The sequence below is a fragment of the Branchiostoma lanceolatum genome, chromosome 10 (assembly GCF_035083965.1).
Source record: "Branchiostoma lanceolatum isolate klBraLanc5 chromosome 10, klBraLanc5.hap2, whole genome shotgun sequence".
Taxonomy (NCBI): Eukaryota; Metazoa; Chordata; class Leptocardii; order Amphioxiformes; family Branchiostomatidae; genus Branchiostoma; species Branchiostoma lanceolatum.
In genome coordinates, this window is record NC_089731.1 from 20,406,879 (window position 1) to 20,434,496 (window position 27,618).

The following is a 27,618-nucleotide window of genomic DNA, read 5'->3' on the forward strand; positions in this document are numbered from 1 at the left end:
CTTATAGATGTTTGTTTGTTGTTTTTCTTGGGCATTGATGACTATTAACATAGGACGGCTTCCATACATACTTTGGGAAATGCATAGGGAAGGAAAGAGGACACAATTGTAAAAAAAGTCCAATGTTCTTAAGTGATGATATTGTGTTATTAACATCCTATTGCAGGTAAGCTTCAGCCAATGGCAGAGTATCTATTCTACCATTCGTCCGTCCTTACCGTGGTCGTCATTGCTGTCGAGCGGTACCAGGCGATCTTCTGTCCGCTAAAGTCCAAGTACGTCCAGCGTCGCAAACGGACAGCCGCCATCTTGTGTTCCATCTGGACCATCAGCCTCATATTCAGCATACCATTCACACAGCTGGCAACGCTGGTCCAACTGCCGTATGGTGAAGAAGTGTTGGACCTCTGCGAATTTAGAGCTGACAGTGCTGCCAGTAAGGTGTTCTATGTCGCTGTCAGTGTTATGTTTTTCTTTGCGCCTTTCTTGGTGTTATTCGTCATATATGTGGCTATCTGGTGGCGACTTCGATCCGCCGCTGTAAAGAGGAACAGTAAATTGCAGGGCCGGCGGGGGGCGGAGTCAAAGATAAAATCTTCTCAAGACCAACCTAGAGAGTTGGTCATCCTATTTCTGTCCTTTCTGATCTGCCTGCTTCCACAGAGAAGCATTCAGCTGTGGATGTTGTTTGCTCCAAGTGATGAAATTGAAGGGTTGGGAGAAAAAACAATCGCCATTTTGATCGTATTCCTCCGCACTGCCGTGTATGTGTATTGTACAATCAACCCTGCACTATATAACCTCTTCGCTTCACAATTCCAGTTGGATTTTAAAAAACTCAGGAGACTTGCTGTGAAGAGAAGATATACCAGTGACCGACTGAGAGGGAACGATATAGAAATGTCTTGCTACGGCTCCTGTAACATTGTGTGGTCTCGTAGTCCCAATGATCTGGGAAGACCGCGGAACCTCACAGTTCCCATTCGTCGATCTAGACAGGGTTCAGAGTCAGTGCAGACCCAGAGCACGCGGTTTCATACTGTTCGGCATTCCACGCAAAATGGAATTTTGATGGAAACTCGTTGTTGAGATTTTGTAAATTGCGGTAATATTGAGAATGACATTCAAGACGTGTATTAACCTACTGCCAGCAGAATCTGGCAACATCTCTCTCTCTTCATATGCATGTATCTATCTTCATAGTAAGCAAAACTTGAGAAGAATTGTGATTTTGCGTTTTGTCGCTATACATTTAACAAAAGTTTGATTGAAGACAGAAATTGCAAGGAGTCTCTAAATATCATTGGTTATGTTAGCGGCTGATTAATGAGTAAATAATAAATCGTTTTGTCCTTTATATATATATATATATACATATATATTTATATGTGTAAATATATAGAGAGAGAGAAAGAGAGAGAGAGAGAGAGAGAGGGAGAGAGAGAGAGAGAGAGAGATTTATGCCCTCTCCTTTTGATGCTTTTATGGGTTTGCCGATGTTTGCAGGGCACCAATGTCCATCAAATGTGACTGGGTAATTAATTCAAGCGGAAAATACGCTCGACTTTCGGCCGATTTTGAAATTCGGTAACCTTCTGCGGATCAACAAAGCAGGTCGAAGATCGTTGACAGTGTTACACCGGCTAAACGAACAAATCTCCATAGCTTGTAGCGTCAATCCCCAAATGACAGCCCATGAACACAAACTATATTTCTAATAATAGTTTTCGAGTACATCCATCTAACTTTCCTCAAGCTATATGGCGTATTTTATTTCATTGTATACTTAATACTTAACGGTCTCGCAGTTCCTACATCTTGACAGCTAAAGCAAAGAAGCGATCGAGTGAAATGACATTTTGACATACCCCTGAAACTTTAGATACACATATACAGTCTTCTAAATGAATCCCAAACTTTTTATTTCCCTCGACAATCAACAGCAATTAAAAAGGATGACCCTTTAACTGATGAGTTAAGTATTTTCTCGGAATGAAGTAGACTTGGGCGCTGGTACCCTGTACCGTGCTTAATAGTGGCGCCTTTGAATAGACAAATTCTCACTCTAACGTTAAATCGTAGCGCTTTGAAAACAGCCCAAGGGAAGAGGCGCGTTTAGATGCTCTGACGTTATTAAAACCCTCCGCTGCCAACGTGGCGCCTTGAACTTGGCAGCAGCTTGTAGTAAATAGCTTTTCGGACATAAAGGCCAATGCCAAGGCGATTACTGAATTTAAGAGAAGTTCAGTGACATTGCCAGATAGCTTCACTTCATAAACAAAGTTCTCAACGCTACAGACAGCTTCTCGTCTGAAATTCTACGTTTCTTACTTCGTTAAATCTATTTTCGTTCATGGTGTCTAGGAAAGAGGAAGATATGTGTTGTGATGATTGGTATGCATCATGCCTTGTTATTCTAATGTACAATGTTCGCCAAAACATGTCCATTAATATCCAGGTCCTCATTTATCCTGAGAAAGACCATAGAACTGAAAAGTGTGTTTGAAGAAAGCTGAAGTGTTTTCTATTAGGCCACAGCAAGTTAATTTCATGGATGACATCAGCGCGCGCATTGATTTTCGCCTGATTCTGATATTAAAAAAAAATAACACAAAAAATTTTTTCCCCCTTCGGCAATGGTCAACATACCGAAGATAGTACAATATGTTGCAAACTACTATCAGTTTTATCGCAAAAACGTTCTAGATGCCGTAAAAAGGCATTTGCACATGTACATGCGTTATACAATTATTGTGTCATAAGATTGCTCCTCGTCACCAACTTACAGGAAGACACAGTGCAGCCCCCATATCAAACTTGTAATAGGATATAGTCTGTAATTGCTGTGCCATTATTATCAAATTCGATAACTGGGTCAGATGAAGTAACTGATATCATGCGGTTTGAGTAGACCAGTGTCTAACTCTGTATGTTGTAGACAGAATGAGAAGACGGGTGATTTCTAAGACACGGCATTTTAGTCAGACAGTCAGGACAGCAATAGTAGGGAGTTTGTCTGTAAGAGAAGTTCAGTTGAGGAAAGTGAGCGCTCTGAGGAGAGCCGGCAACATGTATTCACCGTCAGTCTGGCTCATGACTCAGGAGACTCCTGTGCCAAGTGGACGGTAACCTTGTCTCTGCCGTCTTGATGTGCTATACAAATCCGGATATAATTCTATAATTTAATGATTCTAATGTTGACATCAGTGTTAGTTAATGTTTTATTGAATACAGGGACAAAAGACTTGTTGTAATAACTTGTTTTATCGCTTCAATTCTTCTATCATGCTTTATGGTATTCAAGTTGGAAAATGGGACTGTCTTTTTTTGCCCGCCTTGTTTCTTTTCGACCGCGCGCACTAAATTTGGAGTCTGCAGAGGATGTCACCCATAGAATTTACTTGCTGTGGCCTTAGGCTATGTTTATTTCAAATCTATTTGGCTTCATTGCGGTGTATGGTCTTTCATCCCTGTTCCAACGTGTATATATTTCAAACGGCTAGTCTTGTGAAGCCATGTTCTCTAGAAGCCATATCTGTTTGTTCTGTCCGTTGCACGTCGCCAAGGTGACCCCAGATGTCGTTCCCTCCAGACAATAATGTGTGTACAGATGCAACAAGGTCTTGTCCTGTGAAGCAGAAGAATTGGATGACGTCAATACTACGTCATTTCCTGTTGTTACCACAACCAAACCAAAACATGTTCGGAAGGATTATTGCAGTGACGCTACGGTCAGATTTCCCAGTTTTTTGTAAGGCTTTAGCTGTAAGGCGTTTTGTCCAAGAAAATCAAGATGGCCAACAGCATATCAACTATGCATTGTCACTATCATAATGGACCCCAGTTTTAATAGTAATAAGGTCTGAGTTATTTCAAATCTAGTCTATTTCACTTTTGATATTTCATAGTGACCATATTATGGTTTTTAGTACGCAGCCGCGCTATAGTCACATGCTGCTGCAGTAATGGAAGCTTTACGGACAGCCAGTCGGAATCCTCACAGCGGCTCGGCAATGGCTACAGATTGGTAAACGAACATAGCAGTGGCTTTTGGTGATGCGGTGCTTAGTCATACCTACCGTCATTTATACACGAAATTGTGAGACCAATGCCATTGTTTAGACATACAGACAGAGTTGTGTTTTCTTTGCTGTGCGAGTCAAGCATATTTTCTCGTTCTACATGTGTACCTAGCCACTGACCTAAACGTCTTTATTGAAATTGTAACCACATGTAACTTGTTAAGAATATCAGTACATGTATGTAAAGCCTGCTACTGGAACTGTGAACTCAATGTGTTGCTTGTTCTATGAGGTATAGCAGCGCAAGCATTGTTACGTTAGCTATTCAAGGTCAAGTAAAAACTATGAGGTGTGATCGAGCCCGTGAAGAAAAAACATATAAAGATTTATCTGTATCTTGGTATCTTGTTAAACTTCACAAGATTCGTTACGTGTCCTCAAACAGTGTATGTGCAGATAAAGTTAATAACTTCATAATTTTGTCTGTTTTCTTTGTGTCAATGTTCCTGACACCCTCCCCACCTCTCGGCCCCTCCGCCTGTGGCGATGCGGTCTAGCATTATTGCACCATCCAGACAATTGCACCCAAATACGCTACTAACAAATAGGATGTGCAGTTAAGCGGATTTTAAATTTCACAGTGTTCTAATGGTCAGGTTTCCGGATTTTCTGTAAAGCCTTTAACAATTATAGTTCTTTTGTCCTGATAACCAAAAACAAGATGGCTGACAATTTGGCAACCATTTGTTTGTCAATATCATAACGAACCCAAGTTTTATAGAAATGATGTCGGAATTGTTTAGAATCTAGTCTATTTTACTATCGTTATTTTACAGTGACCATCTGGTCAGGTCTCCAGACTTCTGTAAGGCTCTTAGCAACTAAAGAGTTTTGTTCTGAAAAAAACAAGATGGCCGACAGCGTATCAAACATTTATTGTCAATATTATAATGAACCCCAGTTTTTACAGCACTAACCCTAGTATGATTTCGAATCTAGTCTATTTTACTACTAATATCTCATAATGACCATATGGTCAGGTCTCGAGATTTTCTGTAAGGCTCTTAGAAAATAAAAAGTTTTGTAACGAACAAAAACAATGAACAGCAGGGAGACATTTTGTATTCAATATCATAATGAACGCCAGTTTTTGCAGTAATTTCCTTTTTTAAACAGTTTTGTAATAAAGACGATTGTTCCTATCTTTCTTAGTTAGATATGACTAAGTGGCGTCGTGTGGCGCAACTGTAGAGCACGCGGCTGTCAAACAATGGGTCCCGGGATCTAATCCCAGGTGCGCCCAGAGACATGTCCGAACTTGCGCCCCGACGTTGTGCCCTTGGGAAAGGCACTTAACACGACTTTCCTCACTTCACTCAGGTGTAAATGAGTACCTAGCTCATCTAGGGTTAGGGACGTCCCTCGGATAGGACGTTAAATGGAGGTCCCGTGTTTGGGGAGAGCAACACCCCGCGCACGTTAAAGAACCCACCACACCTTTCGAAAAAGAGTAGGGGCATGCCCCGGTGTGCGATGGTCCAAATCTTACAGTCCGGTCTGGGATGACATCTTGAAAAGGTGATAGTTCACCTGTTATGTCAATCCTTCCACAAAATGTGGTAAATCAAAATAAATAAATAAATAAATAAATAAACACAGGTTTGAATAGCTATTATAGTAGTAGTCCACTGTGCTCTGCTGCTGCGGTGGTCAGAACATCCTGCAGACGCAATCAGTCCTTGAATAGTTATGCACGTACTAAAATATCAATACAATCCGTTTAAGCTGTATCACGTCCACATAACACATTCATGCGAAGGTAATAATGGTTAATACAGATATAATGTCATCTTGCTCCATCCCTACCTGTGTGTACAACCAAAGTTGATCTTGGACAACCTTGCTCGGGCCTGTGCAGTGTGCAGTGATGACATCAAGCGACCCCATCCCACAGTGCAGACAGAGGTCCCAGTTCCGACCAATAGGAGTTCGCAGCTCGTGATCGTTTGTGTACTCAAAGTACTGGGAAAAAGAATGAAGGAGCTATTGGTCTTGAAACCCGTGATAGCAATGTTGATAAATGTAGAAACTGAATATCAATGTCTCAAAATGTAGATTCTTTACCTACCTGGTTACCCCCTTGTCCATGACAATAGTATAGACTTGTTTTCACTCCAGGCAAGCCGTTAGGGTTGGTGGCATCGAGACACAAACCTGTCGACTGATGTAATACCTAAACAAGCATAAGAAAGAGTCTTCAAGCGATACTTGTCGATTTTTGGAATGCATGTCACTATGCGAAAGGGGGTTATTTCCGGACATTTCAACGTTTGTATACGTCCGGACTGGGAACGTTTTCGGACATATCCGGGCAATATCCGGACGATACGCCCTTACGTGTTTGGATAATATTCGAGTCCAGAATGGGAACATAATACTATTTCTCATATCCGGATTTCCAGTAATGGAATATTTTCGGACTCAAATGAGTCAAAACACGTTCCGAATACGTCATATTTTCGGAGCCCGTTCGGAGTTACCACCATCCGGAAAGGTTGCAAACACTGAAGATATTCGGAGTCCAGAATGGGAACATAATACTATTTCTCATATCCGGGTTTCCAGTAATGGAACATATTTGGATTTAAATGAGACAAAACACGTCCCGAATACGTCATTTTTTCGGAGCCCGTTCGGAGTTATCACGCTCCGGAAAGGTTGCAAATGCTGGACATATTCGGAGTCCAAAATGGGAACAAAATACTATTTCTCATATCCGGATTCCCAGTAATGGGATATTTTTGGAGTCATTTGAGACAAAACACGTTCCGAATATGATATATTTTCTGACCGCGTTCGGAGCTGTTACGCTCCGGAAAGGTTACATATACTAAGGATATTCGAACAAAGAATCGGATCGTAACGCTTCTCCTCATATCTGGATTCCCGGTAATGTCCGAGAGATGGTGATTTCCGGTACGTATTTTTAATTACGTATACGTCCGAAGTGGTAATGCAAATCCGGACGATGAATCCGGACATAAACACGACTCAACTTCCTTACGTTTTCCTGATGATTTCCGTAGTCAAGAACGGGACCACAGACCTCTTCATAATATCCGGACTTCCAGACTCTTTTAAGACGATATGCGTTCAGAAAATGGCCTAACTTCTGACCGCGCGTTCGGGCTGTTACGCTCCGGAAAGTTTACATATAACTAAGGATATTCGGAACCGAGAATCGGACCGTAACACTTCTCCTTTCAGAAACTCTATTAGGCGTTACATTTTCAGACTATTTGGGAGAGAAAATGATCCTAATACAGTATAATATGTTTTGAATTCCTAACTCTTTACACATAGACGAATATACTGCACGAACTAAGAATAACAGAAGTACCACACCAAAGACTTAGGCAAATCAATACACGAATGCAAAACAGAAGTATCATCAAATGCAAGTTGTATTGGAGGACTCTCACTAACACCACTATCACAAAGACGTGAGGAACTATGCAGAAACTTTGCACTTTCTCGACTGAGATCCCCGACCTTCAGGGACTGGTTCCCATTGTGTCGTGAAAGACTCGCTTGAGTAACCGACTACAACAAACATTTAAAGCCAACACTGTGAGATATACAAAAAAGGCTTATCTACGTGCTACGGGTCAACTTGCTAAACTACGATAGTAAAAACCGACTACAACAAACTTTTAAAGCCAACACTGTAAGATATACAAAAAGTCATATCTATGTACAATAGGGTCAACTTACTAAGCAGTGATAGTAAATAGTGGAATGTGACGTTTTAATGATGAAGCAAGCCACATCAGTCATCATCACAACTCCTAGCTTCAGTCGCAGTCTTCCTCTTCCTCCGTGTCTTCCTCTCCCTCTTTGCGTTCTTCTCCCTCTACGTGTTCCACTCCCTCCGCGCCTTCCTCTACCTCCGCGCCTTCCTCTACCTGTGAGGCCACAGTCTTGAGGTGTGGCTGTGCAGCCCGCTGGATGGTGGACATCTGTCTGTAAACTCCTCATCTTGTTTTATCTCTTTGTTGGAGAAGGGCAGGCGCCTGTCTCTCCTATTCTGGTCTAGGACCGCCTGGCGCCTTCGCGTTATGTCCGTTAACTTGTCCGCCCGCCAGGCGGGTGGCTGGACCCACACCGATGACTTGTCGTCCTCATCGCTGACTTCATCGGACATGTAAACCTGTCCTGATGACTTCAGGTAGTCGTATTCTTCTCTGTCCAAGACGTCCCCTGCCACCCGAACTAGGGACTTGAACAGCTGAGTGGGTACAGAAAAAATCTTGTTATTAAGCATGGCGGGCACCTGGGCAGGGCTACACTGCAATAAACGATTTTGAACGACACAAACCAATATCATCATCGGGGGATTTTTAACACAAACTGCCGCGTTATTAAGAAACCAAGATACATATTACTTTACCATTCTAAATATAGCCAGCAAAATGTAGCCAGTCTTGGTAGGAAATACATTTTTCATGACTAATAGTTTTCATAAACGTTGTTTCCAATGATCACTTGTAATTTAGATAGAATGTTAGATCTAGGATAGAAAATTCGAAAAGCACGCAAACATGCATAAATGCCTGATAAATATTACATCTTTCTTTTGGAATTTGGTTTGATAAAAAAGAAACTAGTCAGATAGTTCTACTTTAGTGTCAGTTGCATACCAGGTTTTCCTGAACTTCATGATACCCTAACATGTGTATGCCATGCACAAAGCCACTTCAACAATCGCCTAACCCATCCCTTCAATCTGTTAATTTTAATAGATAAAAAAGTTAAATACACATACCCTGTCTCTCCTATTTGTCATCATTTTCTCTCTCTTGACCGCCTCAGCCTTCCGTCCTCCTCTAGCAGCTTGCTCTGTGCCCTCAGATGTTCGTGCAGGCGGTTGAATTCGTGGAAGGAAGGAAATAATTTAAGTGTTAATGGAGGTTAAGGTTATCCATTGCGAGGTTAAGGTCATCTAAGGCTAATTTGTCCAGGAAAACCTGCACGCCGTAGTCGTCGCGCGTGCGCTGGTCAGCTCCGGGGTAGGCTAGAGCAAGGAGGTTATGGCTAGAGCGAGCGCCTGGTGCACTCTCAGTTCGAATTGCTGCGGAGTCTCGCTGCGCTTTTGCCGCAAAGCCTGGGTGTCGCTGCGGTAGTGGAACGGGTCCTGTGTGCGACTGTACATCCGCCTTAGATAGACGCAGAGAAACCGGGGAGCCAGGAGCTCTTCGGAGTAAGACGTGGGGTGGGCAGCCGTCGCCGGTGACGAAGCAGGAATGGGGCCGTAGAAGAAGGACAATGCAGCCTCTAATTTACGGAAATCAATCTCCGGGGCATTAGTTTTGGCGGCCGCCATGATGGTACAAAAATAAAAAAGCCAAACAGAAATGGGTACTACAAAACGGGGAGCCAAAACAGAACAGGTCTAAAAACACAAACGAGATTTTGAGCTAACGATAGTGAAAGAATAATTTATGGAGTAGGACACAGAAAACTGACAACAACGGTATATTCAATTTGCAAGTCAAGGTGTCCGAGAGAGCGGTCTTTTTGGAAAAACAATGGCCCGAAAGGCGCACAGCGGGACACTAGAGACGGACTGCGATGTCGGCAAGGTCCAATCAATTATGCAGTGTGAAAAAACGGACGCGAAACCCACGCCACTAGTAACACAGCTGGAAAACGGGAAATATGCAGAAAACTGCAGCCAAAACAGCAGGACAAAGAATTTGGTAGTACAGGAAAAGCAACAACACTCGTACGGCACACAAACAGTCGGGAAAAGTTAACTAGCTACGCAAAGAAACGGGCCGAAAACAAGCTAACACGCGTAGCACACGGGAACCGACAGCGCAAAAAGAAGCACACAAAATTCACAAGCAAGCAGAAACCACAGTTGTCCGAACAAGCCGGGTGTAGGAATCAATGCAAGTTTTCTGGTCTAGGGTATAGGATGTGGACTTAACCTTTATAGCTGGTTACGCTACTATAGAGATAAGAACGCCAAGCCGGTTTGATTAATACTCTTGTTCGGATCGTTGTTTATTCTGTGTTATATCAAGGAGTTATATGCTGTACTATACAAGCCAAGTCTACTATAAAGGCCTACAGTACAAGATGCACAATAATCGATCTAGAGCGTTACGATTACGGAGGTTGAGTATAATGATGGAAATGTAGGATATTCTACAATCATCTAGTATTTATTACGAACTAAATGCAGAGAGCTAATCTACGCGTGATCACTTACCTTAGTCACAGGATAGCTTCTGAGTTCAAATCGGCGGGCTTATGCTAAGGAGCTAGCTGTTCTCACTCGCTATTGGTCAACACTAATCTATTCAGATGAGCTTCCGAATACGGCCTGGTCACGTGTCTTAGTCCTAAATATAGCTTGCTTACTGCCTAGCTACTGAGAAACCTTTGTATAAGATCAGGATACATTATGTCGTCTATTCAAGGAGGTTTAATCAAGTCTATTCTATCTGTTACAGCTGACAGGATGATCATGTCAGCAGTGCAGATTTGTCTACTGCTGACAGGATCATCCTGTCAGTAGCCACTTCCAAATGTCTGGTGGAAGATCGCGAAACGCTCGTTCCCGGGAACACTACAGCCTCAAATCAACCTCCTTGCTCAATTTGCCTGCTAAGTATCCACTGTAGTGTCAGCTACCCTACCCTCCACGCAGATGTTAGGCTTGTACATGTTTTGCATAACTAAAAGACAGAAGCTATTGACAGGCTAGTCTTACCCTTAATATACAATCATAGCATTGAACATAATCATGTAAAATGTCTTGGCTTGTGCTGGTCAGACTGGTATCGGGCCATTGACCAGCAGTTCATTCGGCGGCCCAAAGCAGTCACCCCGCCGGTGTAAATAGAGCTCAGCACTCCTGTGGAGTTTCCCGGCCCCGCCCAGTAGCACCAGCCCGGCTTTTGATTCAGCTTGTATGCCCGCCCCGCCAGCAAGGGGAAAACTACTAAATGCATTTTATGTGTGTTGACGACTCCCAAACATACAACCCTAAACATCATTCGTTGAAATGGGAGTAGATTAATAATGATGATCCATGTCATTTGTTAGATGGTAGTAAGGTTTCGGGGAATCTCCCGTCAGCGCCTTTGGGTATTAAAGACATGACTTGAAGATGCAGCTGAGCTAACGGGGTCAGGTTACATGCGATAAAGCTTATTTTTTGTAAACAAATCCATTGTGTACTTACCAGTTCAAACCTTGCAAGTTGTACACATTCGCAAACATCGTGGTGGCGCGGTATATACCGTTGTTTGTCGGGCTTTGACTGCTCCAAACACGCGTGGTACGGTCCCATCAGGTCAAACTGTCGCACGGTTGACGTTTCACTGACAACACTTCACTGTTTACATCCGCACAAAAATAACACACAGATATCATGTGCAACACACAGACATTATCTGCCTCAGCTCCGGTCCGTTCTAAAATAACTCTGTTTCCAATGATCTGACTTTCCCAAACTGCACTTCCTGTTAAATCTTATTCTCGGTTGAATTTGGCTTCCTGATACTCCTTGGTGACAGGATCATCAAATTGCCTAGAATGCTGCTACCATCATGATAAAGTTGCAGCGCCACTGTACGGCGAACAGTAATACTGCATATTGCATATTCTGACCATGAATGCCTCCTGATTTTGTCCGATAATGGGACTTTCCCATGCTGCAACGCTTCCATGGAGTATTATGAGTAAATTTGGAGCATGATATTGTCCGTATATGGAGCTTTCCCATACTGCAACGCGTCTATGGAGTATTTTGAGTGTATTTGGAGCATGATATTTCCGGGTATGTTACTTTCTTATAATGCACCGCTATCTATAGTATTTCGATGGAGTATGTGCTTCATATGATATCGTGTCAACTACTAATTTGTCTAAATTTATTTCCAAAATATATCATCTCAAGGGCGACATAATCCTTGATCAATTGCAATGAAACCTACATACAATATATGAACCGTATCACAGCAAGAATCGCCAATGACGCGTATCTTGAAAAAAAGACGTCATATTTGTCCGGACACGCAACAGATATGAACCCCCAAAACCTTGCCCGGAAACGGTCAGAATATGTGGCATGTCATGTTACTCCAAATATGTCCGAACACTGTCACTGATTCTTGGTACTGGTATGTCTCTAGCTCTCTAGCTCTCTAGATCTTGTAACTGTGTCGTAAATTGAACATGAGTAAGGAACAAGAAACGCCAATGGCACGTATTCGGAAAAAAACAGGAATCTTTTACCCGTCCGGATATGCTTCGGAACAATTTCTGAATCATGATATTTGCGGATATAGTAAATATCGAATGTCGTCCGAAAATGGTCCAGAAATGAGGCATATCATGCTACGTGTCAACTCCTAATATGTCCAAAATTTATTCCTGGAATATAATTACCTTGGATATGTTCAGAATATGAAGCGTGTTATGTATTCGGAAGCAAGAAACGTCAATGGCGCGTATCTTGAAATATAGGAAAGTCTTATTCGTCCGGATTCGCGACAAAACATGTCCGGACTCAGGATATTCCAGGATATGGTAAATATCAGACATCTTGTCCGGACACATTCCAAATATCAAGCATGTCTTGAAATATATCAACTCCGAATTTTTCCGGAAATCAGCCCCTTTCGCATAGTGTGTTCTTTCAGAATAGTGAGCTATGTCTCGAATTTGATGTAAGTAAGTAGAATTGTATCTATCTATCTAATATCTAGATGAAAGCAAATAAGATAGATTTTAATCGAAGTGGTCAAAGAAATCATGTGGGTCCTCGAAATGTAGATAGAATCTTGACACGATACAGATACAAATTAAGCACCTGACCATAAGCCCTGGGTACAAGATTCGGAACGTAAAGTTCCGGATAGACGTTCCGGAGGTACCAGGTGAAGTTCCGGCACCGGAGGTCGTGACGCAACTTCCGCTTCTCTGTCAGGTCACCTGCCGACATCTAACGTGATGGGAGCAAGAAAGACAGACTATGTCGTACTATCACATGTCATCCCATGTTTAAACATATTCGATTTTTCAAATTAGCATCTTTAAGTTAGAAAGTGCATCATTTAAAATTATTTATACATTTCAAGGCCCAGGAGAGTTTCCCGTCATATGTAGTCAGTACTCAGAATCAGATATAGGTTTGCGTGTCTTTTTTACACATGGATTCATCACCAGTGTTTGCCTGTGTGAATGGCGTTCAGCACTAGGCACAGATGCGTTTACCTGTGGTAATGGTGTTCAGCATAATGTTTTTACCTGTGTGTGAATGGTGTTCAGCACTAGGGACAGACGCGGGTACGTGACACTGTGTGAATGGTATTCAGCACCAGAGGCGTGTGTTTTACTTGTGTGTGAGTGGTGTTCAGCAGGTAGTAATCGGATGGTACACAGCATGTAACATGTAAATGTTCCTATTCAAACCTCCTTGGTTTATATGATATACAGACCTCTTCGGCTGGGGAATTAATAGAATCCTGCTCCTACGGTATAACGTCATCATTCTACACAGGTTTCACGTTTCGCGGGGTTTTTGACCGCGCCGGCTATCATGGCTATAGGGAGAACATTTGCCGGGGGACTTTGGCCATGGAGGGTAACATTCGCAGCCAAATTAGACCCTATCTCCGTAGCCGACTCCCTTCGTACAATTGACTCTATTTTGGCCAATTTTCCCAGCGACCCGCGGAGGATTGTAGAGCCTAGGGTTTCAGGGTCTAACTCAGTTCATCTGCACTCCTTTCATGTTGGCAATGGAGCTGAGACGTTAGCCTGTGTTAGCCCAATGAGGTTATATTAGACGTCCATATAACCTCATTGGTTAATAGGTTAATGAAAAGTAGTAATTTTGAAAATACAGATAACTGAAGTTTTTTTTCAGGCAGGGAAGTCTCTGCATTGATTGTTAAACTATTTGTCACTTCTGACATCAAAGCATGTATCTTTCTCTTTCAATTCAAGGTTGCAAAATACCTGCCATTTGCAATTTTGTATAAGGCCTTTGTGATCATACCTGACTGTGAACAAGACTCTTTGCTTCTCAACTTTCTCGGATGTAGAGCCACAGGATGTTTATGACAGTACATACAATGATCACAACTTGCAAAGCTAAACCTCACGTTCTCGCCTCGTTCACACATGGCAAAGAACTCCTTTGTTCACACCAATTATAGCTCATCAGCTTGACTAGAGTCCATTGTTGCCAATTCGTACCAAATGTAAATGGCCACGATTTGGCAATCTGTGGTCTTTGTCTACAAATAACATGAAAAAACAAACTCAACACACAGAAAAACTGTTTCAAAACAACACTATGGTTTGGTTGACTGCTGTTTCCCGGACAGACCGCCATCTTGGATGGAACGTTCTAACTGACTGTGCTCAGGGGGGCACCTGGCAGGGTGTGCAATTAGCGCATTGGAATGCAAAATGGAGGAGGAGCAGTGGGAGGTGCAACCACAGCAATTATCACCCAATTATAGCCTTTCAGATCGCACCTTAGCTCATCTCAATGTCATTAAAATATTAATGAGTCTTTCCTAGGGCCAGGCTTACCGGGTCTTAAAGGCCCCCTCTCATAGACCTTTCTCACGCGGCGGCCATGATAGAATCAAAACGAGGCCCTTGTGGCAAGCATTAGACCGATCCTAACTGTCAATCATAATTACCAGTTTAGCCAATGATTACCTGATAATTAGAGAATCGACCAATGAAGAAGTGGCTGCATGACCGTCAAATATTTGCATTTCTATGTTTTTATTTTGCATTTCTACGTTCTGACAGAGGAGGGCGGAGACTATGGGATCGGTCAACGAAGCTCTAAATTGCTGCATCTTTTTTGTACATTACATTAGTTGTAATATTGATACTTGGATATCATATTTTAAAACTTAATGTGATTTAGGAGGAAAACTAAATCTGTACATTATTTTTGCTTCTTTGCCTCATTGGCCTCGTCTTCATTCTATCATGCCCGCCGCGTGAGAAAGGTGTATTGGGCTGCGGTACTGTGGCGGTAACGTGCGGTAGCTTGGAAATGGCTACCGCCACAGTGCCGTGCACAGGCCTCGGCGTACCGTCCTAGTGACGTCTCAGTGCCGTACCAGTGCCGGTCCACACCGCCGGCGTGCCGGTTGAAATGGCGATTTTTTTCAAAATTTGAAAAAAAACGCAAGTGGCAAAGTGCCGCGCGCTCGCCGGGAGCTTACCGGGAGCTCACCGCACGCGCTATTGTGTAAAAGTGATATGTCAGTCTCAAGGTTATACGTATATTCTATAACATGTTACCTTTGTTGCACCAAGTGTCATAAGTGAAAATCCTTTTATCACTTGAAATCAATTTTTGGTGCATTTTTTAAAATAATTTTGCATTGTCGTTTTATCCATTGACAGCACTGCGATTTGTGATTAATTGAAAGCACTACCATCAAACTACAATCGGTCCATTTCCCTAGCTATTGATCTGTTTAAGAGTTTGTCTAAACCAAATTTACTGCATTGTAGTGAGGTTGAGGATTGTAGCTGTAGATCCTCTGATATTTTCATTGGGATAGTGCTTAATCACACTGAAAATTAGATCTCTGCATTGTACATTTATTCCAGTACGGAAGTTGATAGACTAGTCGCTCAGGAAAGGAATCAGACTACTCGTCTACATGCACTCGCCCTGCTCTTGTGCCATTAAAGAAATAAAGTGATAAACTGAACTTGATATACCAGTCAGGCACTGTATCGCAAATTTTACTCAATGTTTCGCCGTAAGGGGTGAATTAGAAGAATTCCTATTGATCGTTGATAGTCAAACATAGTTGATTAGATACTCTCGCTAAGATTAAGTAATTTACCTACTAACAGGATTATTAAAAAAAAAAAAATACGACACTTCATCATTCGAAGAGGAAAATGACTGGGCTACTCACGCTCAGGACATATTATGTAGACATGTTTGGATTTGCCCCGCAGTTAACGTTGATACCAACGGTTTTGGATATACATTTAAAGAAAGTGTGAAACTTCAACCTATCTGGTACACAGAACTAGAACGATATGTCCCATGTATTGTTGTCATGTCCAACTCCTATACCACCTACATAAGTCAATTTCATTATACTTCATCCTAAAAGCGAGGGAAAAAATAATCAATACATGGCTTTATTGTAATTCATACACTGTTATCGATAATGTTTTGTACTTAAGTACTTATAATTGTAGGATAGGTTAGCCTTGCAGTATTGTTGATTTAGTGCCATATATTGTACCATATACGATTGTCGAACAATAAAGTTCATTCAATAACTTGCTCATCTGGGCTTCAAACGCAAATGCGCCGCACGTCAGTGAGAGTGCAAATGAAAATTGGTGGGAGAAACGCGACGGTGCCGTAAAAATCTGCCGTGGCAGTGCCGCCGCAGTGCCGGAGCCCAGTGAGAGGGGGCCTTAACTTAGCTGAGAGGTGTTTGGCTGTGTGAAAGGTGTTCAGCACCAAAGTTATGTGTTTTTACCTGTTTGTGGTGTTCAGCACCCTGAATAGGTGTCAATGGTGTTCAGTACTGGGCAAAGGTGTGTTCACCTGTGTGTGGACAGCGTTCATGGCCAAGGACAGGTATGTTTACCCATGTGTGGATGTTGTTCAGCACCACTGACAGGTATGTTTACCGTGGTATGGATGGTGTTCAGCACAAAGAATTGAGTAGATGATGATCAGCATCCAGATCTAGAACGGGTACGCTGTGATAATTGTACCTAGCTTAATACCACCCGGTCACAGACACAATTCACAAGAGGCTACTCACCGTTTTCGTCCGCTTTTGCCTCCTGTAATAGATGTCCTTGTACTGGTCCATCCAAACTTCCGCCACGCGCATCGTGTTCTTGATGACAACATAAACACCTTCCGGTGCGGTATAGTTGTAAGGCACGCTTCCTCGGAACACGTGGCCGACATGTGAACAGGGCAGGATCTCAAGGCTGCCGCCACACTGCCAGACCTACAGAACACGTGACTAACATGTGAACAGGGCAGGATCCCCAGGCTGCTAACACGCTGCTAGACCTACAGAACACGTGACTGACATGTGAACAGGCCAGAATCCCAAGGCTGCCGCCCCACTGCCAAACCTACAGAACATGTGACTGACATCTGAACAGGGCAGAATCCCCAGGCTGCTGTCACGCTGCCAGACCTACACAACACGTGTTAAGGAGAACCAACCCAAATGTACATTCAATGAGTTGCAAACAATCGAATCTACACAGGCGCACAACACGTTTCACATAGAGGGGCGTTCGTACAGGCCAAACCTAAGACCAATGCTAAAACTAGAACATTTATGTATCGATGCATAAAGACATTCAACAACTTGCCTCCCCATGAGAAAGCCGGACGCTTTTACACATTTAAAGAGAACATCAAAACATGGTGTAAAAACTACAAGCACATACGTTTGAACACATGGTGGTGATGAGCAATTGATAATATCTATTATGTTTACGTTGTTATGTTTATATTTTGTCACTATGACTACTTAGGAGGGCAACTTTTCTGTATACGCTACCCTCAGTTCATTTGAGTAATTGCCATATATTTAATTTTTGTTACTACAATTCGAATCGTTTAATGATAACATGCAGATAATGTTGATTATCTCAGTTTGACCTCTGGCCTCTCCCGCTTATTTTTAGTTTTATAACACTAATTTTTGTTTAATTTACCTTACTTACTTTATTTGTTGTATAAGTCTTGCTTCTGTATTCATTTTCACTGTTCGGATTCCAGGAAGAATAGTGTATGAAAAACCACTAATGGAGATTCTAATTAAAGAAACAATACGTGACCGAAAGTTGACTGATATTCAAACAGGCCTGGATCCCCGTGCAAATGGGAGATGCAGAAACGTCATTGTTACCTTTAAAAGGCTAAAAATTGTACCTTGAAGGTAAAATAGATCAAGGACTGATATAATCGACCTTGAATAGATCTAACATAATGAATATTTTATAATATGACATATATACTACAATTACAGATCTTGAAAACAAGTTAACCTTGAAAGATAGATCCAGGTTCTCGCCTCCCCATATGTCCATATACGTGTCGTACGTTCCGATGTGTTTGAAATATTCCTTGTGAATAGAAAATATTCCTCCGGCTATTGTTGGGGTCCTGGGAGCAGAAATAAATGGGAGGAAATTAAATCACACAAACGGAAAGAAAGAAATGGTGGGTCAAAATTCACATTTGCCATCAAGTACGAGGAGGCTTCAGAAAGTAACGCCTTTTTGATCATACTAGGTTCATTTTTGTATGAAATGAGATTTGGCACAAATGTAAAGAAACATCTCGTCTTGGGAATGAAGTTTCTCAATGTCTTGTGCAGATTTGCAAAGGCGGCTGAGTTGATTTCAATATGACCACACCCTCGGAAGCTTGTCAGAGGCAAACAGCAGTAAAAGAGAAGCTCAATTAGCAGTAAAGTATTATCCACTTGCCATGACTGTAGGGGACTGAAACTGCACATGTTTCAAAATCCATATCCCTTTAAGTCTCATGCTTACTTTCATCTCTGACCTCTTATCATTTTTGTTTTCGTTCCTAGGGTGGAGTGAGATATGAGTTGAATTCAGAGCGGACATGAGGATCCGGAATATGCGCTGTGTTGATAAATCGTTTTTGCAGACTACTTTCCCATATATTCAGAGAAACGAATCTAAGCACACTTCTTTATCGTTAAACACATCACATTTGTGCCATGTTTCGTTTCTCTTGATTAATAGAAAAGTAGTTTGCAAATTTAAAGGTCTTTAACCAACGCATCACGATTTCAGCTATGAATTCAAATGGCTATAATATCACACCTCACTCTATCCTAGCAGCTGTAAAAGAGGAACCGCAAGGAGTTCAGAAATAAAATTTGGCATGTAAGTTGTAGAGACATGTATAATTATGCATGTGTAATTTAAACTTCTACATTGATTGTGAACGGGTTATGTCTGACTTATCTTTGGTTCTGACAAACTTCCAAGGGTGTTGTCAACTTGAAATCAACTGAGTCGCTCATAAAGATGTGAACAACAAATTGACACTCTCCAGTCTCGAGAAGAAATGTTTTTGTGCATTTATGCCAAATTTCAACTTATTTCATACAAAAATGAACCTACTATGATAAAAAAGACGTTATTTTCTGAAGGCTTCTCGTATATATACCTAATATTACAAAAACATTTCTCGGTGTATTATGGGGGCTTATTCTCAAACCAATGATGTTATTAAAACTAAACGGTGATCGAACATAACATCTCTGTCTCAACAAACACGCAGCTTTTGCTCGTTGTTCATTCTTCATCGTTTTGATTGTATGACGCAATGTATCAAATAATCAATGTGCTGCAAGTACCTAATTGGATCGCTAGGGGACGTTCGTCTATTCCATTCGTATTGGGGCACTTGGCTCCAGCAGAAGTTCATGTTTGTCCAATAAAACCCCCCTCTCGGCACGCCTATAACAAAAAGCCAAAATCAGTGACATGCAAATCATTGATGGGAACTTGATATAGTGCTGCATTGTACATCAGCATAAACGTTCCATAGTGCCGGTACATAACATCACTGGCTCACAGCCTAGGTTGCCAAGCTAAGGCAACGAAACATCCATGGTATTACATTTACAAGGGCCAAAGGGCAATTTGTCGATATCGGACGTACACCCTTATCGCGTTTATCTAAACGTCGTGGTTAACCTGGTCATTAACAAGTTTAATTTCTGGAACAGATGTTACACATTGATTAAGTCTATCACTCGCCAAATAGAGCCTACTGATTTGTTCTTTATTTATCTGAGCTGTTAATCAGGTAAACTCACCCTCCGTGATGTAAAAGTTATATCTGAACGTGTTCAAGTCAATATAGTCTAGAATGGGTGAGACCACGATTGTATGGTCGTGTGCAATACGCTCCAGTAAGGGCTCCATCCATCCCGGCATGCACTCACAATGGGAGTCTAGGAATGTCAGGACCTGGAATGGTGACGTCAAACAACTAAAATAAACAAATTTTTTCTAAACCACAGGCTATGATTCACAATGTAAATAGAGGCAATCAACGAACGTTCAAAATGCTTACATGAAAATAGCTTATTAACACGCCACTGCGCGAAAGGGGTCCATTTCCGGACAAATCCGATATTGACACATCACTGGGCATGTTACATATTCGGACCGTTTCCAAGTACTCAAATCGATACCTAACATATTCGGAAATATTTTGATTCAAGAAATATTTCCTAGCAAATTCGGATAAATACAACTTTTTATTTTTCCGGATACAGTTCAGGGTCGTATCGTAACTCCGGATATGTGTTTCTTTATGTATACGGAGATATCTGTTGTTAAGATACTTCGGCAATCCATGTTGTATTCTGACTCTGCCGTGACAGGTAAGATATCCGGGAATGTATTGACTCCGAAAATGTTGCTATTCATTTCCGGACAAATCCAAAGTTTGACACATCACTGGGCATGTCAAATATACGGACTATTTTCAAGTACTTATATTGACACCTGAAATATCCGGAAATATTGTGATTCAAGAAATTATTCCAAGCAAATCCGGATAAATATAGTTTTTATTTATTTACCGGACTCTTTACAAGTTCGTATCATAACTCCGGATACGTATTTCGTTATGTATACAGAGAAATCTGTTGTCAAGCGCGAAAGCGGTCTATTCCTGGACAAAATCCGAACTTTGACACATAACTGGACATGCCAAGTATTCTGAACGTTTTCGGACATTTTGTCAATACACAACATTTACGGAAATATATTGAATCAGGAATTGTTTCGTTGCAGATCAAGCAAAATATGACTGAGGATATTTGCGGATACCGTACATGGGAGTTTCATTACTCCAAATGCGTGTTTCTTTACATACACGGAGGTATCTGCCGGAGCCCGAGTCTCTTAACATCCTATTCTCAATACGATCTGACGGAATACACCGCGAGATTCGTCTTTCTGAACCAACTTGCAAAGACGAGGAATGACCTGCATGTACTCGGGAGTCGGGACCGAAGTGGATGGTACGAGGACAACGGGGTGCAGTGACCTCAGCGGAGCATGGACAAGCCGAGAACACGGTAACTGAACTTCCAATATCTACAATTGGAGACGGGTTAAACTAATACCTACATCAGAAATTAGTCACTTCTTACTCTAGTGTGTCAATTTGCAGCTAGGAGAGTTTCACAGAAATTGTTTTCAAGCAGCTCTTCCGTGAAGCACAACAGGCCACCCACATGTATCATAATAGAAAACATGTGTGTATACGGAATATCAGTAATCAACATTTTCCCGGATACTGTTAATGGTCATTTCTTTACTCCGAATACGTGTTTCCCTCTGTGTACGGAGATATCAGGGGTTGGAATACTACAGAAATCCATGCTGTAACATGACTACAGAGAAGAGTCAATATACCTGACAAATATTAGAAATTTTCTGAATATACCTATGCCGAATATATCAAGTCCAAGCAAAAACAACAATCCTTAGTTGTGTCGTATCGTGAAATATCAGTTCTCAGTAAATGCTACGTGTTTGGTGACCTGATACTCATCATATTGAGGACTGTTACCTGGCAATGTGAGGATAATAAACATTATTTTGCTGCTGTCCTGTCGAGTTTAGTAACAAAAGGAATGTTGTGTTTTTAGCCACATCATTTGATAAGGGTTTTTATTTTTCAATTCTTTTTAGATTTTCAGTTCGACCTTAGGATCTGTTTTAACTTTAACATATCATACAGGAATGGTATTATAATCTGTTCAGTCTGTTGACATTATATTTGACAGTACCTTGAAATAATTTAGAAATTATTTTTATGCATATGCGATCCGAAAGAAAACAGTCTTTATTTCGTGATATTGTTTTGTTTTTGTTTTGGATACTGTACAGGGGCGTTTCGTAAGACCGAATACGCGTTGTTGATATATTACAACAACCCATGTTTCAGTATTCTGACTATACATAGATATGCTAAATATATTGACTAAGAAACTGTTGCTACCCTATGCCCGGGCAAAAGCAGTACTCCTGATTCTTCCGTATACATGCTACGTGCGTTTAAGTGCTTCAGATATGTGTTTTTCTCTATTTGCCCTTATATCCGGGAATACCAGTTTTCCGTATACGAGAAGGGTAGATTTCTAGGCAAATCTGAAGGTTACACATGTCGCGTATATCTGGACATTTCCAAACAAGAATTTCCACACAGCATTTTCGGAAATATTTCGACACAGGAATTGTTTATTTGCGTGTCCGGTTAATATCTTAGAATATCTGTTGTCCGTATATGTTACATATTTCCTCATGGTATTCCGGAATCTTCGTTCCTATTTCCGACACGTGTTTCTATGTACAAAGTCTCTCCAGCAATGCGTATAGTACCTGTACTGTCTGCCAATAAGTCCGATGCCTTTCCGTTTTCCTAATTTGTGTTTCATCATATGTTTAAGTGTTTTTATTACTCAACTGATCGCAAAGTGAGTGATCGCAAAGTTCATTGACTTGGTTTGGGTTTGTCAAGAGTAGTCTACAAAGATAAAGTTTCAGTTGGGCAGTATTTCAACGTTGTTGGAAACATAATTTACATTTCTTTATTGAGCCGACTTTGTTCACTTTACCTTTTGCTATCGTTATTTGACCATATGCATGATCCGACTGGAATTAGACAAGGCTAAACTTTAAGTAAACAGGTATCCGGTCACTGCTGTCTTTAGTGTTGTAGACCATCTTGTTTTTGATTCGATCGTTGTTTATTTCGTTGTGTCATATCATTGGAGAGGGAGGGTGCGCATTTGATGTAGTAGGTCTCGACTCGTCTCCACATTTGATTTATTCTAGCCACGTTTATTTTTCAGCATATTCCGCTGAGTATATCGGGGGGTTATAAAGACAGTTCCAGTGCAGCAACATCTTTGCAGCAAACCAACCTGTGTGACTTCCGCACGCCTATCTTGGAATAATGATATGTCTGTTAACACCTATACGTTAAAGAAGCAGTACTATTTGTATCAGAACATTCCTTTATGTGACACGGATAATATGTTAAACCTGGTGCCTAACAAAGTTAATCAATCCGTACCGTAATTGCCGTTGCGGGTGTGCCGTAAACGCCCAGAATGAGTAGCATCATGTGAAAACACATTGTAAATGTTCATAAGTAAACTACAACGTGAATATCCCTAAGCAAAATTTGTATGATTCATACTCTGATGTATTTATAGAGGTTACAGAAGAAGCTCTTAATGTTATGATATAACTTCTGCATACATTCTATATTCATTGATTTAACGAGTAAGAGATTTGTATCATTGGTTTTCAATTACCCTCATTCAGAATATTGACATTATATCACGTATAGACTCTATTGATCTTATTTTACTTTTAATTACTTATACCTTGATATCCAGGACTTATAACAGCAATGTTTTTGTACATATATTACCACAATTAAGACTGTTCAAGATTGCTCACTGTGTAGTTGTAAGTTATATGTGTATTTTCGCTGTTGTAGAACATCTACCGATAACCAAATCTATATGCCTAACTTGAATCTGAATCATCAGTAAGCGTTACCATGAAACTGTTCAGATATAGGACTTAAACAATTACAGAGTGATTTAAAGTATTCTTGCTTTTCGTATTTTCTTTGCCATGTATCTAGCTAGTATGTTTAATCTCAGATATATAATTTCAGGAGCAAAAACACTCCGTATACATTGCGGACTCAGTGTTACGGATATGCGTTTCCGACTATAGATATTCATCGGTAAGTTGCTGGATGTCCGTTGCAGAAAGAATCCGAATACGCTGCCAAAAAGTTGGACTATCCGGTTGATATCCGGAAACAAAACTGCAGCATATCCGGATCCGGGTATGCGACGATAAAACATGTTCCCGTTTCCAGCTCCAGATATTAATCCGTATTCGTGGTCTCTCCGTTGAAAAAAAAAACCGCATACGTTACCGGAAAGTCAGAATATTTGGGTGATATCCGGAAACAAAACGGTAACATATCCGGATCCGGATATGCACCAATGAAACATGTTCCCGTTTCCGGCTCCAGATACTAATCCGTATTCGCGGTCTCTCCATTGATAAAAAAATCCGCATTCGTTATTGGAAAGTCGGAATATTCGGCTGATATCCGGAAACAAAACTTTAACATATTCGGATCCGGATATGTTGCGATTAAATGTGTTCCCGTTTCCAGCTTTAGATATATATCCGTATTCGCGGTCTCTCCGTTGTAAAAAAAATCCGCATACGTTACTGGAAAGTCGGAATATTCGGCTGATATCCGGAAACAAAACTTTAACATATTCGGATCCGGATATGTTGCGATTAAATGTGTTCCCGTTTCCGGCTTTAGATATATATCCGTATTCGCGGTCTCTAAGTTGATAAAAAAAATCCGCATACGTTATTGGAAAGTCGGAATATTCGGCTAATATCCGGAAACAAAACTTTAACATTTTCGGATCCGGATATGTTGCGATTAAATGTGTTCCCGTTTCCGGCTTTAGATATTTATCCGTATTCGCGGTCTCTCCGTTGATAAAAAAAATCCGCATACGTTATTGGAAAGTCGGAATATTCGGCGAATATCCGGAAACAAAACTTTAACATTTTCGGATCCGGATATATTGCGATTAAATGTGTTCCCGTTTCCGGCTCCAGATATTAATCCGTAAACTTAGGATATCGAGATCAAGAAACGTCTGAATATCGTCGGAAACGTAATATTGTCGGAAATATCCTATCATTGTAACGTCCGGAAATCGACCCTTTTCGCACAGTGATTTTTTTATTGCCAAGTAGGGCGTTAGATATTCAACTAATAACAGTGATTCCTTTATAGCGTCGTCGCGAAATGGACCAAATTATGTAATTGGAGTATCACAAGTTTTCAAGAGCATCCCATAGATTTCAACCAAAAACGCAAAATGTCGCATACAATTTTTTTTGCAATTTTCAGAATTCTGCTAACCGAATGCAATATAACCCCCAACAGGCTCCGCCCGACGGGTGTCGCCAAAAAAAGGCAAATTTTAACCACGCATACCTGCGTTGTAAATAGGTAGGAGTTGACCTAGATGTGACTAAAACCCTTGGCTGGGATTCTAACATTTGCATAAAAATAGTTTGGTGATAATACCGTGATATCATTTTTTTTCCTTAACGTTATAGTTGTATAGTCTTCCTTCTTTTTATCTAAAAGAACACCTGCTATTGTAACACATATCCTTTAAATCGCGCTCCTAGCGGCCGGTCCAGCTGTTACCACTCCCTAGCGGTCATCAACCCTAGCCTGCGAGAGACTGTGTAAGTACAGGCTATTCTGTGAGATTCTATGATGGGAATATTACATGCTTTACAATATCATGGGAAATTCAAATTATTCATAAAGATAATGTTTGTTTGTATTATTGTTTTTTAGGTATAATTTAGAGTCTGACGTAAATCTACTCCATTGACATAATCTTTTCATCTCCAAAAGATGTTTCCGTACCTGCCCCGTTGCATGCCGGGCCCCCAGCAGTCTGGCCCGAATGAGTCCCTCTCGTCTTTTTGCTCGCAACAAGCGAACCACAGAACCGATCTGTGACAGTTCTAGCTCCAATTCTGACTTCACATTCCCTGTAAAACACAAGAATATAAACACTAGCCCATGCTTGTTAAGTGCCGATTCGGTGTCTAAAAGATAATTGTTTTTCGCGTAAGCATAGCGTTACAATACCTAGTATGACAGTCCTTTATAGTGATAGAACAAAATTACAGGGACTTTCGCAAGGTCTTCTATTTTTACAACTCTTACTACACAAAAGTAAATATAATATGTACAACACTTGACTACAAAACCTCCGTTTCGCGAAGGTAATGATTTTGACATGGTAATTACAAGGTATATGGGCATATCAGAATATGGGGTCTGCTCACCCGAATGCACTACAGTTTCTTAAATGTAAAGTACATAGACACTAGGCCATGGCCCTCGCATTAGTGATCCTGCCTCTTCTTTTTTCCTTTATTCAATCTCATCTATCTCCCTCCCATCATTGTATTTTTAAGGGGTAATTCGTCGTACCCATTGTATGATGGTCGGCTGACCAGCTGTCCATGGACTGTACCACACTACTTCCAAGAAAGGGGTCAAAGCTTGTAATGCTGCAGTACCTGAAAATACCGCTGTGGGGTTCAAATTCGCCATGTTTTAGGGGGCTTCAATACCTACCCACATTCCAATATGCATACAAATCCATCAAAAGGATCTTCAGTTATAGGTGAGAAAACACATTCACCACCAATAACAATACCCCGTCAGAGATGAACCTCCTTCCCGCAGGTAACAATGAATGTGTAACATACGGTACGAACTGAAGTCGTCCACCAGTAAGATCTCGTGCAGCAGTTCGGCTGGTGTGTTCTCCAACACGCTGTACACCGTGCGGAGAAGGGTGGACAATGCCTCGTTGTGGAACACGATGATGATACTCGTTGTCGGCAAAGGCTGAAAATACTCCTTTTCCCTGCATCTAAAATTTTCCTTCAGTAAATACCACACACGCGCCAATTGTTAAACAAGGAACTCGGCGAAGGAAGTCAGGCTTAGATAATACATTATCAGCATATGGAATTTTCGAATCTTTTTGCAGGATCTAGGCTGCAAAATTTAAAACAGCCTGGATAACGAAATTTTCAAAGCATTGACATTTACATGCACATTCAGTATATCTACGTCATTTTTTTCATATTTTCCTACATCCAACGTGGAAACAACCCACCACTTGGTTGCCTGATTACTGATGAATAAATGTACGCTTGGCGATGTAAACCATCCGGTAGCTTTCCTAGACGTTCCTGTGGCGTAGTGATTTTCGCTTTTTCCCTCACTGAATATCGTACGTGACGCAATGACGTAGGGTTGATTCAACTTACTATGTAAAGTAATAACCAGAACAACATGACTCCAAACATCGTCCAAGTCTCACATTGGGTATTGTTAAGACGCAGTTACTTACGATTGGTCTCTGAGATCCTGTAAGGTCCTGTGCACAGAGATCATGTCACTGACGTACTGATTAAAGGCATATTTCTTATAACCTTTAGCAACGAGTCTTATTTCTTCGTCTGTCTTCGGAGTCAAGTCAACACCTGTTCCCAGTTCGCCCGGGAGGCCTCTGTCCACTGCAGGAGGTCGGACTAAGGCCGGTGTCGTGTTGACATGTTTCTTGGGTAATCCATACTGGGGGAAAATTAGTTAAAATAATAGAAAATAGAGTAGATAGCTTATCGGTTATAAAGAAAGTAGTGGTCATAAAAAATAATAGAAAAAGTCACATTCCCATATACATTAATACGCTAAGGAAAGCTGGGGTAAAAATAACGCTGATAGTTGATAATTATCAAAATCAGAATGTGTACCAACCTCATGTCGACCTGTCTAAGTCCAAAAATCTATGAAACGCATGTG

General features: G+C 41.2%; 2 protein-coding genes and 1 long non-coding RNA gene across 3 annotated transcripts; 1 reads left to right on the forward strand and 2 right to left on the reverse strand.

The window, feature by feature from the left end:
* The first annotated feature begins 95 nt into the window (after window positions 1-95).
* Window positions 96-1,733, forward strand: LOC136442933 (neuromedin-U receptor 2-like). The gene has a single exon (XM_066439974.1). It carries the CDS (start codon window positions 181-183, stop codon window positions 1,087-1,089), a length of 909 nt encoding a protein of 302 aa, XP_066296071.1. The 5' UTR covers window positions 96-180; the 3' UTR covers window positions 1,090-1,733.
* A 9-nt stretch (window positions 1,734-1,742) lies between these two features.
* LOC136443041 (polypeptide N-acetylgalactosaminyltransferase 6-like) lies at window positions 1,743-26,712 on the reverse strand (the record flags this gene model as incomplete). The annotated part of the gene is made up of 10 exons (XM_066440093.1): window positions 1,743-3,628; window positions 5,889-6,044; window positions 6,151-6,255; window positions 12,910-13,041; window positions 16,880-17,074; window positions 18,132-18,249; window positions 19,481-19,583; window positions 19,946-20,099; window positions 25,657-25,784; window positions 26,514-26,712. Coding segments are annotated over 10 exons (1,419 nt in total), but the record flags the coding sequence as incomplete, so codon positions are not given.
* Window positions 7,469-12,731, reverse strand: LOC136442934 (uncharacterized). Its single transcript, XR_010757070.1, has 2 exons — window positions 8,848-12,731; window positions 7,469-8,310 (listed from the first exon to the last, which is right to left on the reverse strand). It is a non-coding gene; the product is annotated as an uncharacterized lncRNA (long non-coding RNA).
* Window positions 26,713-27,618: the final 906 nt, after the last annotated feature.